At 50.3% G+C, this 16,215-nt stretch overlaps 3 protein-coding genes across 3 annotated transcripts; 2 read left to right on the forward strand and 1 right to left on the reverse strand.

The window, feature by feature from the left end:
* Window positions 1–219: 219 nt before the first annotated feature.
* Window positions 220–933, forward strand: LTR84_002772 (uncharacterized protein; the record flags this gene model as incomplete). Its single annotated transcript, XM_064846372.1, has 1 exon — window positions 220–933. The coding sequence occupies one exon, from the start codon at window positions 220–222 to the stop codon at window positions 931–933; it is 714 nt and encodes a 237-aa protein (XP_064705982.1).
* Window positions 934–1,364: 431 nt separating this feature from the next.
* Window positions 1,365–4,470, reverse strand: LTR84_002773 (uncharacterized protein; the record flags this gene model as incomplete). The annotated part of the gene is made up of 2 exons (XM_064846373.1): window positions 1,365–2,261; window positions 2,311–4,470. The coding sequence occupies 2 exons, from the start codon at window positions 4,468–4,470 to the stop codon at window positions 1,365–1,367; spliced, it is 3,057 nt and encodes a 1,018-aa protein (XP_064705983.1).
* Window positions 4,471–12,016: 7,546 nt separating this feature from the next.
* On the forward strand, window positions 12,017–13,894 carry LTR84_002774 (uncharacterized protein; the record flags this gene model as incomplete). Its single annotated transcript, XM_064846374.1, has 3 exons — window positions 12,017–12,107; window positions 12,180–13,077; window positions 13,129–13,894. The coding sequence occupies 3 exons, from the start codon at window positions 12,017–12,019 to the stop codon at window positions 13,892–13,894; spliced, it is 1,755 nt and encodes a 584-aa protein (XP_064705984.1).
* Window positions 13,895–16,215: the final 2,321 nt, after the last annotated feature.

The raw sequence follows: 16,215 nt of genomic DNA on the forward strand, positions 1-16,215 counted from the left end.
CAGTATATCGAAAGTGAGTATATACAAGATATCAATACGGATCAACCTCATTCAACGGCCGACGACTGAGTCATCCACTGCAAGCAACTAAATACTTATTCACTCTTCATCCAATACCTACAACCACATTATAAAACGACTTACGATATCACCCACAACATCAAATCCGATCATACTTGGTACTCACCAACACAAACCAATCCATTAAAGCCACTCAAGATGTTCACGGGGCTTGTCGAGACAATCGGCACGGTAACGTCGCTCTCTGCACTGGACGCCTCCGTGTCCGGGGGCAACGGCACGTCGCTGACAATCTCGGACTGCAGCGCGATCCTCGGAGATGCGGCGCTGGGGGACTCGATTTCGGTGAACGGGACGTGCCTGACGGTGACGGAATTCGACGCGACGAGTTTCAAAGTGGGCGTCGCGCCCGAGACGCTGCGGCGCACGAATCTGGGGTCGCTGACGACCGGCTCGAAAGTCAACCTCGAGCGCGCCGTCAGTGCCGCGACGCGCATGGGCGGCCATTTCGTCCAGGGCCACGTCGACACCATCGCCAGCATCGTCAGTGTCACGCCCGACGGGAATGCGTTGACGTTTCGCCTCGCGCCTAGGGAGAGGGAGGTGCTGAGGTATGTCGTTGAGAAGGGCTATGTCACGCTCGATGGGGCGAGTTTGACCGTCACGGCCGTGCATGATGTCGAGGGCTGGTTCGAGGTTATGTTGATCGCGTACACCCAGGAGCGGGTTGTGACGGCCGCGAAAAAGGCTGGCGAAGAGGTCAATGTTGAGATTGATGTCGTGGGCAAGGTTGTTGAGAAGAGTGTCGTGGGGTATCTGGAGGGGTCGGTGGGAAAGGATGGCGTGCCGGCTATTCTGGAGAAGATTGTTGGTAGGCTGGTCGAGGAGAAGCTGAAGGCCTTGCAGGGGTGATGGTATTCAAGAATATGGGATGGTCGTTGTGTCTCGTCCGAGTCAATTGGATTCAACAGACTTGATGTTATAAACAGAAAAGTGCACCATTGTCTCCCTCGATTAGCTAGACTATGGGCTGGCTGGCTGGATTTAGGCCGTCGATGCTGCTTCCGTGCCCGAAGAGAGAAGAAGACATTTACGATCAGATAGCTAAACTCACAAGATAATAACAGGGCCGGGTGAAACAATCTGGTATGGAACATGGAGGATCCGCTCTGACTACTTCTTATATGGAACAGTAGTATTGTTCACATATCCACATCATATTCCAACTTTTGGATATCTATCCGTGGGTATATATGTAGCTGCACCGATTCAATCAAGTGATCCCAGTCGCTACTCTTCTTCCATTCACTAGATCGTGACAATCTGTACAGGCTCCAGGTTTTTCATTCCCCGGTCCATTCCCCACTACCTTCCTCTTTGATACTTCCCTCACCACCAAGACCGTTGCCTGTTCCATTTATGACGGCATTGTTACCAAAGAAGAACCCATCAAACAGGTCATATTGCTGGCCATCCGACCAATCATGTTGTAGATCCAATCCCATACCAAAGCCAAGGTCCAAGCCATTGGTATCGAAGTTGAAATCATCATTATTTTCGCCAGCCCCCGCTCCCATGGCATTGTTCAAGAAGTCCATTCCCGGAAGGGATGACATGAAATCTGGATTATAAGTATTTTGCATATAAAAAGGTTGTTGCTGCTGGTCGAAATGGCGTGTTGGAGGAATTGTTCCTGATTGTTGGGCTCCACCAAGACCGAGACCAGAATCAATCTGTGAATTGATACTCGATAAAGCCGGGAGTCGTTGCTGCTGCTGAGGTGAATTCTGGTGTGGTTGTGCCATTGGTTGGAATGGAGCTTGTCTCTGATTCAACTGTTGTTGGGTAAGAGGCTGCATTCGTGGCTGTCCTTGAAAGGGTTGTGGGAAAGATTGAGACGGCCGAACATTTAATTCCAAGTCATCTGGAAACAATTCTCGAAGATCCATATCAAATTTTGGTAGTGGACGCTTCATTGGTGGTCTGGGCGCCAATTGGGGGTACGAATCGATATTCATGGGTACAACTGGGCTCTGCAAACTTGACTGCCGTGATAATGGCACTCGTGTCTCCTCACGTTCAGAGAATCCATATCCCGGGGTTGACATGCACATCTGAACCGTAGCTTTGCTCATTCGTTCAAATGCATCTCTACATGCCTCCGCAGGCGGGCATTTCTCCATCAAGTCTCCAAGAACCGAAGTTGCAGATAAAACGGTGAAGTCGAAATCATCAAGTGTCTAGGGGCATAAGTACAAGGCTACTTGAAATGAGAGCAGAAACACTTACCAAGCCAGCCCTGACTGCAGGAGAATGCCATACTGCATAGAGAAAGGAGATGCCTGCCATAAAGAGATGATGTGTTGCGAGGTATGTGTAATTTACCAGCCGTAAACGATGAAGTTGTCGGTAGAGTTTCAATGTTTTCTGTCCTGCTTCAGCGCATTTGAGGAAAACCAGGTCTTCGTCCTCCTTTTCTTCCGTCCGCACACTTGACGGGCTGGAAACATCCTCAGTCGGACTTAGTTCACTGGCCAAAGGTCCTGGTACGCTCAAACTTTGTCGATAAAGCATGATGACCGCTTGCCAATAGTTCAACTCCAGGAACTGGACGGAAAACCCGACTCCAGTCTCATGAGGCTCAGGGGCTGATTGTTTCCATTCCCAGAGACGCTGGTCTATGTCTTTCCGCCACAGGCGGAAGGAGTTGTGGAATTTGCTCAGAAATGGTGAGGGAAGTTGTGTATGCATGAACTGATTGCGCCTCTTCATCCCTTGATGATGAGTTTGCTGTGCTTGTTGGTACTGGAGTACCTGCAGAACTTCCGACTGGAGGAGACGAAGTCGGAAATAGTGCCGAGAGACGCACTTGTAAGTAGGTTCGTTGGCGGGCATCTGTTGCTGAAGAAATCCCCCGCGCGTAATATATTTGTCATCGAGTAGAGATGGAAAGTCTGTGGTAACCACTTGGTCTGTTATTCCGAATGGTCTCCCAACACAGGTACTAACTAGGCGGTCGAATGTGTAGGTGCACCACCAAAGCCGTCGGCGAAAATCTCTAACCCACTCCCTTCGACCTTTTTCTTTGGCATTCACAGACTGGGGTGGCTTCATGTCTCCACTGCTATTGAGTATATCGTTTGGATTGGGAACATTTTCAATCCCCGAGCCATCCTCGTAATGCAGTCCCAGGTCGACAGCAAGGCGCATGGCCACACCAACTATATACCAGAGTCCTGGAGCAACCGGCCTTAGCAAGGCAAAGCCACAAAGCAATAAGACAGCTTGCAGCTCTTCCAGGTCACCGTTGGGTCGGTCAGCGCCCTCAAGCGATGAATTTGAGCTTAGGAAAGGACCCAGGTGTACGATAGCGGAAGCATGGTATTCCTCCGGTTGAGCCTGTTGACTGGCCAGCCTAGGTCTTTTTGATGCATAGTCGCCTTGACCATGCGAATTGGGCTGCGGATCAGAAGAGCCCCAAATGATGCCAGCACCAATTGCAAAGACGATGTTGAGCAAGTAGAGCTCCCGACTCGTTCTCCTCGATGGTTCGGTGGAGTAAGTTCGTTCGAATAAATCCAGAAACTCACCTCGATGCAGAACTGGTATTTGTGGATTTGCATGTTCGAAGTACAGATTGACCAATTTGGCACCCAACTGGCGATCAGGAAAAGGGGCTTCTTTGATGGTAGGTTTCGTCTGCAAGCCAAAGTAGGAATCTCTCATTGAACTTCCACCAGATGCAGCTACATTTGTCATAGGCCGACTGGACCTGGGGCCTGCACGCTCAGAATTGTTGGTCGAGACTGAGCTTTTGACAGCAGCCAGGACCAGCCGAGCAAAGGAAATACCAGAGGTGGAACCCAGATATCGCGCATCAGAGGCACCTTGTACCGAGACCATGCCAATATTGGACACTAGCTTGTTGAGCTTGTCGGCGTCATCTTGCTTCTTCTCCCAGTCCTCGTGCTTGGTGGCATGTGGTGAAGTGGTCTTTGGGGACTGCGGCCCCAGCCAGGTATTCCGGGTGCTATTGGGGGTTTGTGCATTATCACCAAGCTCTTTGGACTCGGCACTGTATACATCAGCGGCCTCAAACGAGACATCGTTGGCCTTGAGGAGTTGCTCGAAGTATGCTAATCGAGTCTCGAGATAGTAGACATAGCTGCGGGGGATTTCTCGCTTGGTGATAGGATCATATCCTACGCATCGAACACTCGCCTTTTCGCAAGTGCTGCAGGCAGGTAATCGTTGATCACACCGATTCTTTCGAACGCGACAGCGATTGCAAGCTGAGACATTGCGAAAGGCGGAGGTGGCCGAAGCTACACTATGAGGCGGGGAAGCGGTGGGAGGATAAAGATCTTGATGGGATTGGGAGGATTTATCTTCGGGTTGGTATGCGCGCTTGATACCCACACTCTGGGGTGAGGCAGCGGTAGAGGTCATGGATTCGTTTCGAAAACCTGTGGTACGAGTATTACCATCTCTTTTAAGCTGGAGTTCAAGGCTTGATACGCAGGGGTGGCATGAGGGTATCTAGAGTCTGGATACACATATCGCACAATAGCAAGACAAGAGAGCCTCATTCGGTAAAGTTCAGTGCCAGCGCCTGTGGGAATCCTTAATCAAGCATGGCTTGGTCTTTTCCATTCGGCTTGAGAAGTTCGCGAAGCCGGGTAGGAAGTAGAGAGGCTGCGACTCTGTGAGGGGGCGGTTGATGCAGGTTATCGCAGGCAGATAGGGAGTCAGCCAATGGGGAAAGAGATTGCTCGATGAGATCTGGTCATCAATGATTTCGATATCTCGGTGTAAGTCAGAGTGCTTTTTGAGTCGTCTCAACTTCTGGTCCGAGTTTTGGAATGTACCTAGATCGGTCTGAGAGATCTGTGTAATTCTATTACCAGGCAGGAGCTACCTACGAAGTCCAAAAAATATCTATCAGCCAGAGTTATGTTGGCCAGGGGCAACTCTAGGCAATCACTCGCGACACAGATCGCCAGGCAGGCACGACTCAATCGTCGTACTATCAAATACCTCTGTGAGAAATGCACACACTTGACTGCACCTATGGGCAAGGAAGAATACAGCGGGCAAGAAAGATGGGTAAGTGCGACGGCAAATGGACACATGGGATGTCTTCCTTATCAGGTGGCAATACGCCAATAAAAGAGTTCTTTTCACAGCTTGCCCCCAAACTTCTTGGGCCTCGGGACTACTGGGATGTGATCGAACTCAGCACGCATCAGGATTGGGAGGATGAGCAACCGTCCCCCACACCGATTCATCCTGCTGGCTGCCGTTCGTCATGTGACCGCAAGAACGAAGGAATCGAGGGTGGCATTGGTGAAAACACGATTCGAGCGCAATAGGACTCAGCAGCAGGGATGAAAAGCTGAATTGTTGACTCGTAGTTATAGAGGCTATGATACAACAGTTGTAACTTATAAGTAGAGTTGTTCGGAAAATGTGTAAATAAAAATCCCTTGGATGCTCGACTAGAGCAAAAAGGAGGAATTGGACCTATTCCAATTCTCCAGATACTTGTGGGTGACTTTGCTTGCAAGTTCTGAGCACTGTATGTGCCGCTTGCACCCCGTGTCGATAGGGTATTAGTTGGTACTCGTCGTCCCTTGTAACTTCTGACTTTAATCCGAAGCCCCCATCCAATGCTCAGGACCTAGTTTCATCGGAAGAACATCCGAAGGAGTCCCAGAGCCAGTCGGGATTCTGACCAGGGTTCCTGCAGCCGTGACCCAGTATAATTTTGTTCCTATCACATCACTAGTTCTGCATAGTTTCTTCGGAGGCATGTTATCACCTTTCGACCACTCCGCAGTTCGTATGGATACCAGATTGATGACGATGTGACTTGGGTCCCGCCGTGTCGCGAAAAACGGCACGCTCGCATGTTTTCAGCGAAGAGAGAAACTCTCCTGTACGCAGACGGCTAGGGTCACACGTAACCCACTCGTGAGAGACTTGTTCTAGACTACAGCCACACATTACGGTGGTTGTCTGACCATAAACGTGCATTTTTGGCAGACAGAAACGTTTTCTGCCTTTCGTGCCCGGATCTGGAGTACAGGATCGGAGTGCATATGCGTTGACGGTCCAGCACAGGGATCCAAGCCAAGCTCAAGTCGTGCTGTTACCACTATCAGACCACCAAAGAGGGGCGATTTGTCCAGGGGTTCAGCTGTTGAGCTGGATGCAAGCTGAGAGCGCGGCATTCGTGTTCGATTCAGAAGACCCATATCGTACGTACTGCAGCTGAGACTATTATTGTTGGGCACAAGTGAGAGCCTAGCAGTCGAGGTTTGAGAAGTTCTTTTTCTGGTCAGATCGTTATCCAAAATATTGCCCAACTTTGAAATGCTTGACCATGACCAGACGTGGCAGGAATGGAAAATTGCCAGATTCAATCCAGAGAAAGGCTAATCTTGCATTGCATTGCATGGCTTGCCTCGGCAGTACAAACACGGGATGTTTGCTGGTCTCAACGGTGATCTGGATTTTATTTCCGTTGCAGCTGGATACCGAGATCCGGCAGTTGACAGGCCTGGTTCGTCGGAAATGTCACGCAAATGGAAATCTCACCGAACGCAGGTAGTGGTCTTCGTTGCATTTACATTTTCACCATTCAGTGGATAGCATTCGGAACAATCAAAACAGCCTACCTCGGGCTTCGGGCCCTCTCAGTGCACTCATGCTGCGAGTGGCATGGCACAAGCTGATCGAATGGTCGGCCTGGCTATCTGATATTTGGAGTCCAGTACATTCCTGACGCGTGTCATAACCAAGCCTGGCATGTGTTTGTTCATCAAATCAGGATGACTTCCAGACGGCTACCTTGCAAGCACGGTGTAAACTAAGATACAGCCAAATTGCGCCAGGCTGCCGTTCGAGGGAGGGATGAGATCCGAATGTGTGAAGGGCTATTTGAGCCGCTATCAGTGAGTCACTGCACCAGGTGTCATGCGGTATCCGCACAGACCTATATCTGCGGTTGGGTATTGTGCGAATCGCTTCAGAAGTTCATACTAGAAGGCGGCATGCAGAGGACTGAGGCTAGATGAAGACTGCGAGCGTTGTGATCACCATCATTGGTGACAAAATGGCCGAGACTGTGACACGTACCATCAGTTCCATCATCGATGGATTCCATATATTCTTGACTGGCACCAGCGCATCCGAAGTACGAAGGAGCCACTCAACAGCCCTACCAACGAGCTCTGAGACAAGATGTCATGACATGCACAAGACTGGAAACTGAAATATTAACCAGTTGCTGACAGGCGCAGCCTAAAACTCAATCTGACCGCCGATTGCATTGACATAGTGGCTTGGAAATCGAGTTTGGGCAATGACAGATGGAGAATGGACAAGCAAGTTCGACATTTATTTTGACGTGCAATGGGGTCGAGCTTGACAGGTCATCGTAGTGGGGTGAACATCGGCAAAGTGATGCATGGCTCGTTCGGATCTGAATCAATGACAGATAGAATGCCGCTCTGCTAGGACACGGACAGGACACTTTGAGCTTCGCTCAGAACTGGCTGAGTGGACCGGAGCACTATGCGGACAATTTGGCAAGGTTAGGCCAATGCTGTGTAACAACTTGTCTGCTTCTCAATGGTAACCCCCAAAGTAGTGCGGATTCTGCATCAAACAAGTCAGCAGGTCGGCGCCTTGCATTGAACAAGGTCGAGTTGAACCTGTCTTTCCTCCTTGGGAAGCTTTTGAGGAATATTTCTGCGATAAGGCTTCAAGACGCAGATGAGGGAGAGTGAACCGCGTGTGACACACTCGTTATTGGCCCAGAAATACATACTGCGTCAGCCCGCCTACAGATGCAGGGTGGTGTCGGCATAGGCTTCAGGTAGACGTGCATATTGCCATGCATGACGGTGCTGCATAGTACGCCATTAAGGCAAGAATAAGGCAACGTTTCGAAACCCATATCTCGGATACACTACACACTCGCTGATGGTAGTGGTGACATTGCCTGGGTTGATGTGGCTGCTCTGCTGAGACTTGGACACACGTCAATGCAAGTGATTACCGGACTTTGTATCTCGGTGACTAACGGCTCACAGATTCTCCGTACTGACAGTTGCACATTGATCAACAGGATTGGCCAGTGCTGCTAGCGATGGACGTGCGCGATAGAACACTAGTGATACCACTTGGCAGTGCGACAGCTGTCAATGATTGATAATTGGGGAGGACTACTCCTGTCACAGTCTCAAAACCTGGTAGATAAAGATAAAATTTGATAGTACTCCCTGCGGAGTACCGAGTTCATCGAAGCGAGGCTCACATGAGCAGGTGATGGAAGATCAATTGCCATAAAGAGTGGATCGATTCTCGAACCGAGCGGTGATGATGCGACAAGCACTGTGATTCTGGTGCTAGGGCAAACAACGGTGAAGCTACTACTTTCCGTCATCCGTACGGATTACGCAGCGGAGTTCCTTGTCAAACAGCACGGTGGGTACTGGATACATGCATTGCATCTTCGGAACGTGCAAGGCAGGTGTCTATTTCGGGGGCTTGCGCAAGCCTGTAATGGGTACTGAGTACACCCATGAGCGCCTACTTGCCTCCCCTAGGTAGCGACCTTGACTAGAAGCCAAAGAGATACATGAAAACCCACCAGATTTAGGAATGCACAGTAAGTACCTAGCAGCTACCAGCACAGAGGTACTCGGCAATCTCTTACTACAAGAACTTGTCCAGAGACTAACAAAGTCTGGCACATCAATGATACATGGGATTCAGAATTTCACGGTGCTGACAGACCAGGGCCAAAACATGAACAATATCATTCATAACTGAACCATTAAAAACGACTGGTTTGATGATGCTTCGCTGGCTGCCCCCAATAGTCAAAACTTCCCCTCAGATGAGTCCTCCACGGACGGATGGTGATAATGCTGTGGGTACTTCGTATGTGCCCGGCTCAAGGTCCAGGATACTTCCAGGGTCAACTTTATCACACCAAACTCTGACCAGGACCCGAGGCAGGCGTGGAGCTTCCGGAATGAGGCCTAGGGAAAGACTAGAAAGCACCGCGAGGCTCTAACATGCCTTCCCCGGGTGGCTCCTCTGGACCGTATCCCCGGGAAAGTTGAGGGTCAGAATTCCTTGGGTGCTTTCTAGCTCTCTAGGATTGTTACATCAGTGGCGAAGTCATTCCCACACAATCGAAGCTGCGGATATTTTCTGGAAATGAATCAGGGGCACGCTAGCCTCCTCTTCATGGATTAAAATATTTGTCTCTTTCGGGGATGAATGTGAGCGAGTTTGAGAACTGTTTAGTCGACTGCTGGGCAGTTTTCAGGATGATTGATCTATGATTCCGGAGCTATGAACCTACTTCGTACTCTCCTGGTGCACTTTTGGTCACAGTGCCTTGGTAAATCGAGGTATGCATCCGTACCTCGTACGGGTGACGAGGTAGATACTTTGGCGGAAATACTGTCTAGACCGTGGGCTCGAGTCGGGTCGGAAGTAAGATTATGGCCCCTGTCTTCCCAGAGTTCCCCGGTAAACAAACATCTTACTGACTTCATGGCCTTTAGGCTTTTAATGCTAGCTGTCCGAGCTCTTGATTTTTAAGTGGTTGCTGGAAGCTTGCAAATCTTGAGTCCACATGGATTATCCGGAATCGTACATGCCATTATTATGGCCAGTGCTGAGGATATGCTCTCCCCGCCTACCTGCCCGCGGTATCCTAGTTGCTCGTCATTGATTCTTTGGACGCTCATCATAACCTAAAATCCGTTTTGTGGCTTCTGCCCTGCAACGACGTGGTGACTTGTCTGACAGAAGTCCCATGGTGAAGCCACGAAGACGCAGACGAAGTACCTCGTACGTTGCCTTACCAGTCAGTGGCCCACATGGACCGTCTATGAGTACCGTACAGAGTAGTCGTCCCTACGGAGGGGTCTCTAGGAGTCGTTCACCCTCTGGGAGACTGCCAGTGCTAGCTCCCCGCTTACAATTTATTCATCAATTCTGTGGCTGCGCCAACCCGAGTCGTGCCAAAAGGCAATATATCCGTACTCTAATCGATGCCCCACTTTGGCATAAATCAGAATACTCCCTGGTCTGGTCCTCCGTGCGATGCACAGTGCAACCTGTCAACGGTTGTAGCGTGTTCTGCAACAGGGCAAAGCCCAAATCTTGGTGGCAAGTGGCTCTAGAAACCATCGGGCTCTGGCTTGCCTTTCCTGCTTTATCACCCTCGCCCGGTCGGGCATGACCGCTACTTTCACCGCCTCGCCTTTCCCATCGTTGACAGTAACGGATTGGTTCTCAGACAGAACCGATGACGAAGATTGATGTCAAGTACTATGTACGGGACGCAGTCAGGCCCAACACCACGCTCTCCACCTAGTCACGAGGCCATGTGCATAGCGTATAAACTGCGGGCAGTTTTTGCTGGCTGGTCCGGAATCGAGCTGACAACTTTCTTTTCCCCCAAATGCCCAGTTATTATTGCGTCCACCATCACTCAACCGCGCTCGTCAGGCTAGGCTAGAATCGAAAAAGTAAAAGCTTCTGGGAAGGCTCTAGCTTCTCTGTCGGCCCCACCATGCGCGCATGGGCACAGGTGGCTAAGCAGGCTCGAGGACTAAAACCACCTTGCTTCTCGGTAAGCAGTCTCCCCGGTGTTCGGGAGGCCGGGGTCTTCTTCCTAGTGCTACGCTACTACTTTGATCAGGGGCACGTTGGTTCTCTGGACGAATCGCGAACACTGCCGTTGCTTCACACCACCAAACCAAATCGATTGTGCGAAATACAATCAAGCCAACTTGGAAAGATGCGCCCAAGGTACCGCGGTGGTGGTTCCGTAGCCTCTACTCCCCTTTAAAGCAGCTCCACGAATGGCTGAAGCCCTCCTGATCAGCCTGACTATTACCCTTGCGCATGGATCCGAGACCCATTGACCCAATGCCCAGAATTGCCCTATCGAACTTTGCCGCCAGTCATCAGTGGAGGACTTGCTACTTTATCACCCTGGCCCTGGTTTTGGTCTTTTTACCTTTGCCTCCAGCGTTTCCAAAATTTCCATCCCGTGTCCATCACCTTCAGTTTGCAGAGTTTTGTTCATGGACACTTTTACCTCCCTCATCCTGTTCCCTGCCTACCCCCAAGCCAGTGCCCATCTTTCGCCCCACATCGCCACTTGTCGCATGGCAGCCCTGAAACCCACTTGGGGCAGCAACAGAAGCTGTGCCTCATTTTCCGTTCGGATTCGACATGGGACATTTCTGAGCATTATTATTAACCCCCCGTCTGACTGATTCTACCCGGTCATTTTCTTGCCGCCTATGGACGGACGACATGTCCTCCACGCCAGTAGTTGTGCCTAAGATGCTCTACCAGTCCCTTGCCCCTTGTTCAAGTATTGACCATGCTCACGCATCCACTATTTTGGTCATTCAATCCCAAAAATGAAGTTAGTCGTAAACGTTCCTCGTCATCCCCCGGTCTTGGACCTGGTACGGAGGACGCGGGCATTTTTAACTCGGGTAATTCTAAACTCGTCTGCAGACCCGGCTCCTGAGTCTAGCGCTGTTGATGGAGTTTCCCACAGTTCGCTTCTATGGACAGCCGGACGCGGATGTCAGAGACTTGACCTGACTATCAACGCTTCCGCGCTCCCTCGCGCCGTGTAACCGTGGCTTTATTTGGCCACTGGCACACCATGGTACCCATCGACTTTCATGCTCTTACTGCTGGGCGCCGTGTCCTGTGATATCCCATCTTGCCCAAGCAGCCCACCGCCTCTTCCACGCGGGCGGCGGATGCACCATTCCGCCAAAATGAACGTCGCCCCGCTCTCTGTCGGTCTGACTCCTGGAAATCTGGTCGTCTCCCTTAATATGTTACCCATCCTGCAGCCGTGCTGGCAGATGCCTTCTCTTGTTCACCTACTCTTTTGCACTCTACCGACGACACACCCTCTTCCCTCACGGCAACCATGCCTCTCCCTTTCAACAATATGTTCTTTCGCAATGCTCGACCTCGAGACGCTCAGGATAATTTTCCGAGCAGACAGTTATTCGTTCTGGGTACGTCATCTCGCAGCCCGTCCGGAAATGGAATGCTCTTGCGAGAATAATTCTGGCTAACGCACAACGCAGCATTATGTCGGATATGCGAGCCAATCGCCTTTATGTCCATCTTCCCTTACGCATATCGCATGATCGAATCCTTTAATCTTACTCAAGACGAAACCCAGATTTCCATATATGCGGGAATGCTCATCACAGCTTTCGCTTTTGCCGAGTTTTCTACTGGAATGATATGGGGCCGTATCAGTGATCGATTTGGTCGAAAGCCGGTCCTGGTGATGGGCTTGGTTGGCACAGCACTCAGTATGATATGTTTTGGGTTTGCAACAAGTCTCACTGGAGCTATCGTTGCCAGAGCTCTAGGAGGTCTGCTGAATGGTAACGTTGGAGTACTGCAAACCACCGTGGCTGAGCTGGTCACCAAAAAGGAGCACCAGCCTCGTGCATACTCCATCATGCCTTTCGTATGGGGCTTGGGCTCGATTATTGGACCTGCCATGGGAGGAGCCTTGGCACAACCATGCGAATCTTACCCTTCTCTTTTTCCTCGAGGAAGTCTATTCGACACTTACCCGTTTCTGCTCCCAAATCTAGTCTGTGTGATCATCCTAATCTTTGGAATCATCAATGGGGTCCTATTTTTGGAAGAGACCCATTTGGAGAAGAAGAACCGCCGCGACTGGGGGTTGGAGCTAGGAAAGATATTGATCAAGAGGGTCACCGGCAGAAAGACTACCAACATCGACAAATATGAGCTTGCCTTTGGAGATGAGACTGACAGCCTGACCGAGGACGATCCACCCCCAGGCTACCGGAGCACTGAAGGATCTCCCCGACTCCGCTCTACAACCACAGTCGAAATGCATGCCGATATTGAGAGTTTTGCAGAAAAGGAGAACCGAGGAATGGCCAAGACCTTCAACAGACACGTCATACTGATCATAGTAGGTTATGCTATTCTGGCCTAGTAGGTGCAACAATCTCCCCGGGCCAAAACTATAACTAACAATTACTCTAGTCACAGTGTTTCCTTCGACGCCTTGATGCCAACTTTCCTAAGCGAGGAGCGGGTGCCAGCTTCTGAAGCTGTTTTGCCCTTCAAATTCTCCGGCGGGTTTGCCAAAAGCACTAAAGCAATCGGCTTTATGATGGCTGTCCAAGCGGCTTACTCCATGTTCGCTCAACTCTGGCTCTTCCCAATGATTGTTCGTCGCATTGGTACTCTCCGTGCTTTCCGAGCAGTCATGACCATCTGGCCTGTACTGTACTTTTTCGTCCCTTATCTGGTTCTACTTCCCGAAAAGTTCCAGACGGCCGGTATCTACACTTGCCTAGTCATCAAGATCACCTTTCAAGTGATTGCCTTCCCGTCGAATGCAATCCTTCTCGCCAACGCCGCCCATTCCAAAAACGTTCTTGGCACCATTAACGGAGTGGCTGCCTCCACTGCATGCCTGGCCCGAGCTCTCGGACCAATTGCAACCGGATCGATACATTCAGCTGGGCTGAAACTCGGTTACAACGGCCTTGCTTGGTGGGCAGGTGGCATTGTCTGCGCCATTGGAGCTCTGGAAAGCTATTGGATGGAAGATACCGATGGACGGCTGGATCGTAATCTGGAAGAAGAAGAACAAAACACCTGCGAACCACTACTGCATGCTGCCGCCGTTGAGCCGGTCGACGAAAGCCCTCTCTCCACCCGACCTGACAATCTCACCTTGATGGACGAATTGGACCTTACGAAGCCTGAAAAGCACGAAATCAATTTCGGAGAGAAGGACTAAGAGGCTCCAGACCTCTCTTCTATCACGTATCTTGGCATCACACTCGGAGTTTTTTGTTTTTCCGATATTGCTTCTTTGTCTGGCCTTCGAATTGACACAAACAGGCCACGATACCCTCTGTCTGTTTCTGCCCTCGAATTTCGGTCAAACTTGCATTAAGCTTGCGATCTTTTCATCATAACGATTTGAATGTTTTATGGAGCCAATGTGGCCTCCACTGCGAAGAACTTTTGGAAAGCAGCGCGAGCTGCGAGGGATTTCATATGCATATTGGGAGTACTCTTTCTGTTTCTGTTTCTCTTTTGCTTGTTTAAAGCATGATGGAAGATCGAAAAGACTAGGTTTACTGGAAAGGGGAAGAAGGCGTACGGAACCGAATTTGTTTTTGAAATATCTGGTGGACTGCGCAAAAGGGGGTTCAAGACGGAGGATTTGTTTTTTTCCAACTTTATAGCATTTCGGTGTCTCCTTGTTTCCTTCCCCCACGTCCCTCGACAAAAGCTGAGTTACACGAGGTGGAAATGTCTTGTTGTCATGTATCATTTTTCCTTTTTTTTCCCTGTGGGTTTTTACGCTATCGAGCTTGGGAGGTTGTTTGGTTCAAGATACCTCACGGGCTTTGTTCCCGGCATGTCATGTCTTTATTTGGTTTACTGCTGCTGTTTTTGTGGTCTACGAACTACTTCCAGCTAGCTGTTGTTTGGTACGGGTTCTTTCCCATCCTTCACACAATGTCGAGCCCGGCCAACATCGTCTGAAGGGTAGGATGAATATCGTGGTTTGGATGGTCTGTCTTGTACTATATCTCTCTAGTTGAGAGGAAAACTTGTATGTCTAGGAAGGAAGGAGGAGATTTTGAGGGGCAAGGAGAAGCATGAAGAAATCTGAACGAGAAAGAGAAGGGAGACCATTAAAAGAGAGGTCCATGAAATCACTAGAATATTAGAACTTTCTGAGTCACACACGGGACATATGGAAAGAACGAAACCAGCGGTCAAGAGGAAAAATTGACACGCTTTTCAGCTTGATTTGATCCAAATTTCCACTTTGCTTTGTTTTTTCTCTTTTGCCTTGTTTTCTCGTCCTTTCCTCACTTGTTACTCCTCCCCTCTCGAATCATGTGAGACCCACCCCAACGTGTCGGTGTATACACAACCAGACCGGTTTCACCTCCTAGAGAATGCCAGCATTCTTGATTCGCTAGAGCAGGGAAAACAATACATTCTGGAGATCCACGGAATTCCCATATCGATCCATAACTTCCTGCTTCGCTGTCGTTCGAGTCACGAGTCAGTTTACTGAACAAGGCATCGCGTCACGGTGTGGACTGCATGCGGATCTTCACCCACCATCCACCATCCCCAGTCTGGTTTCACTGGCCTTCGGAGATATGTACTAGACCAGGCCAAGTAGCGTGGTTGCCTGGCGGGAGCTCCGGGCCACAGTGCCAAAAGCATGTTGTAACATCGCGATGGGTGCTCGTAGTACTTCATGCCTAAGACGAGGTTGCGGGAACTTCATCCCGATACTACATCCATGCGGCGGCCTTCTTCCGGCTTTCTTCATCCTCATGGCCCCTTTCCCACCCATGCGTTCGATCATGCATTGAAGCCGATTCAGCGCTGTAGACCCCCACTGGCAGCGTGCTGGCTCCGCCACAATCCAAGCAAAGATACCAGTCAGCTTTGCAGGTAGGATGGTACGTTGAAAAAGATGACTTTGGAAAACCCCACTGTCAAGACCCATGATCATATCCGTAGCCGCGCCAGCTACGGTGGGACTTCGGTCAGGCATCGCCTCGCCTCGCCCCGGACCATAAGTAGCCCGACAGGGCGGAGCCATGGTGTATCAGGTATTGATGCAGGGCGGTCGAATGTGCAGTCGATGACGTCGACCGGCAACCCCTTCATGGGATCACATTGCATCTCACTGGTGCTCCTCTTGTCGCTTGGGGAACAGGGCCGGGCATGGCCTAATCCAACCCCGTGCCATGTTCAGTCTCGTCTTCTGGAAATAAAAGGAGCAGTACGGTGAAGGGGAAAGGCGACCAGTAGGTTATCATGCTTTTGATCCGTCAGGCACCATCCCTGCCGGGGATGTGTACGTATCTTCTCTCGTGCATGGACAGGCAGACTCACGGTAATACTCAAAGACCAGTGCTTATTGATCCTTGATGCTCAAATTCGACATGATTGACCGGAAAGGGACCAGCACCAGTGGTGAAGGTATGCGAAATGAATCAATGCGTCCCCTCCGAACGCCTTTCCTCGCTTGAACACGACCAGCCGCGTGACCACCGAACAGGGAATCACTGCCAGAAG

Source organism: Exophiala bonariae, assembly GCF_035927105.1.
Source record: "Exophiala bonariae strain CCFEE 5792 chromosome Unknown scaffold_14, whole genome shotgun sequence".
Classification (NCBI taxonomy): Eukaryota; Fungi; Ascomycota; class Eurotiomycetes; order Chaetothyriales; family Herpotrichiellaceae; genus Exophiala; species Exophiala bonariae.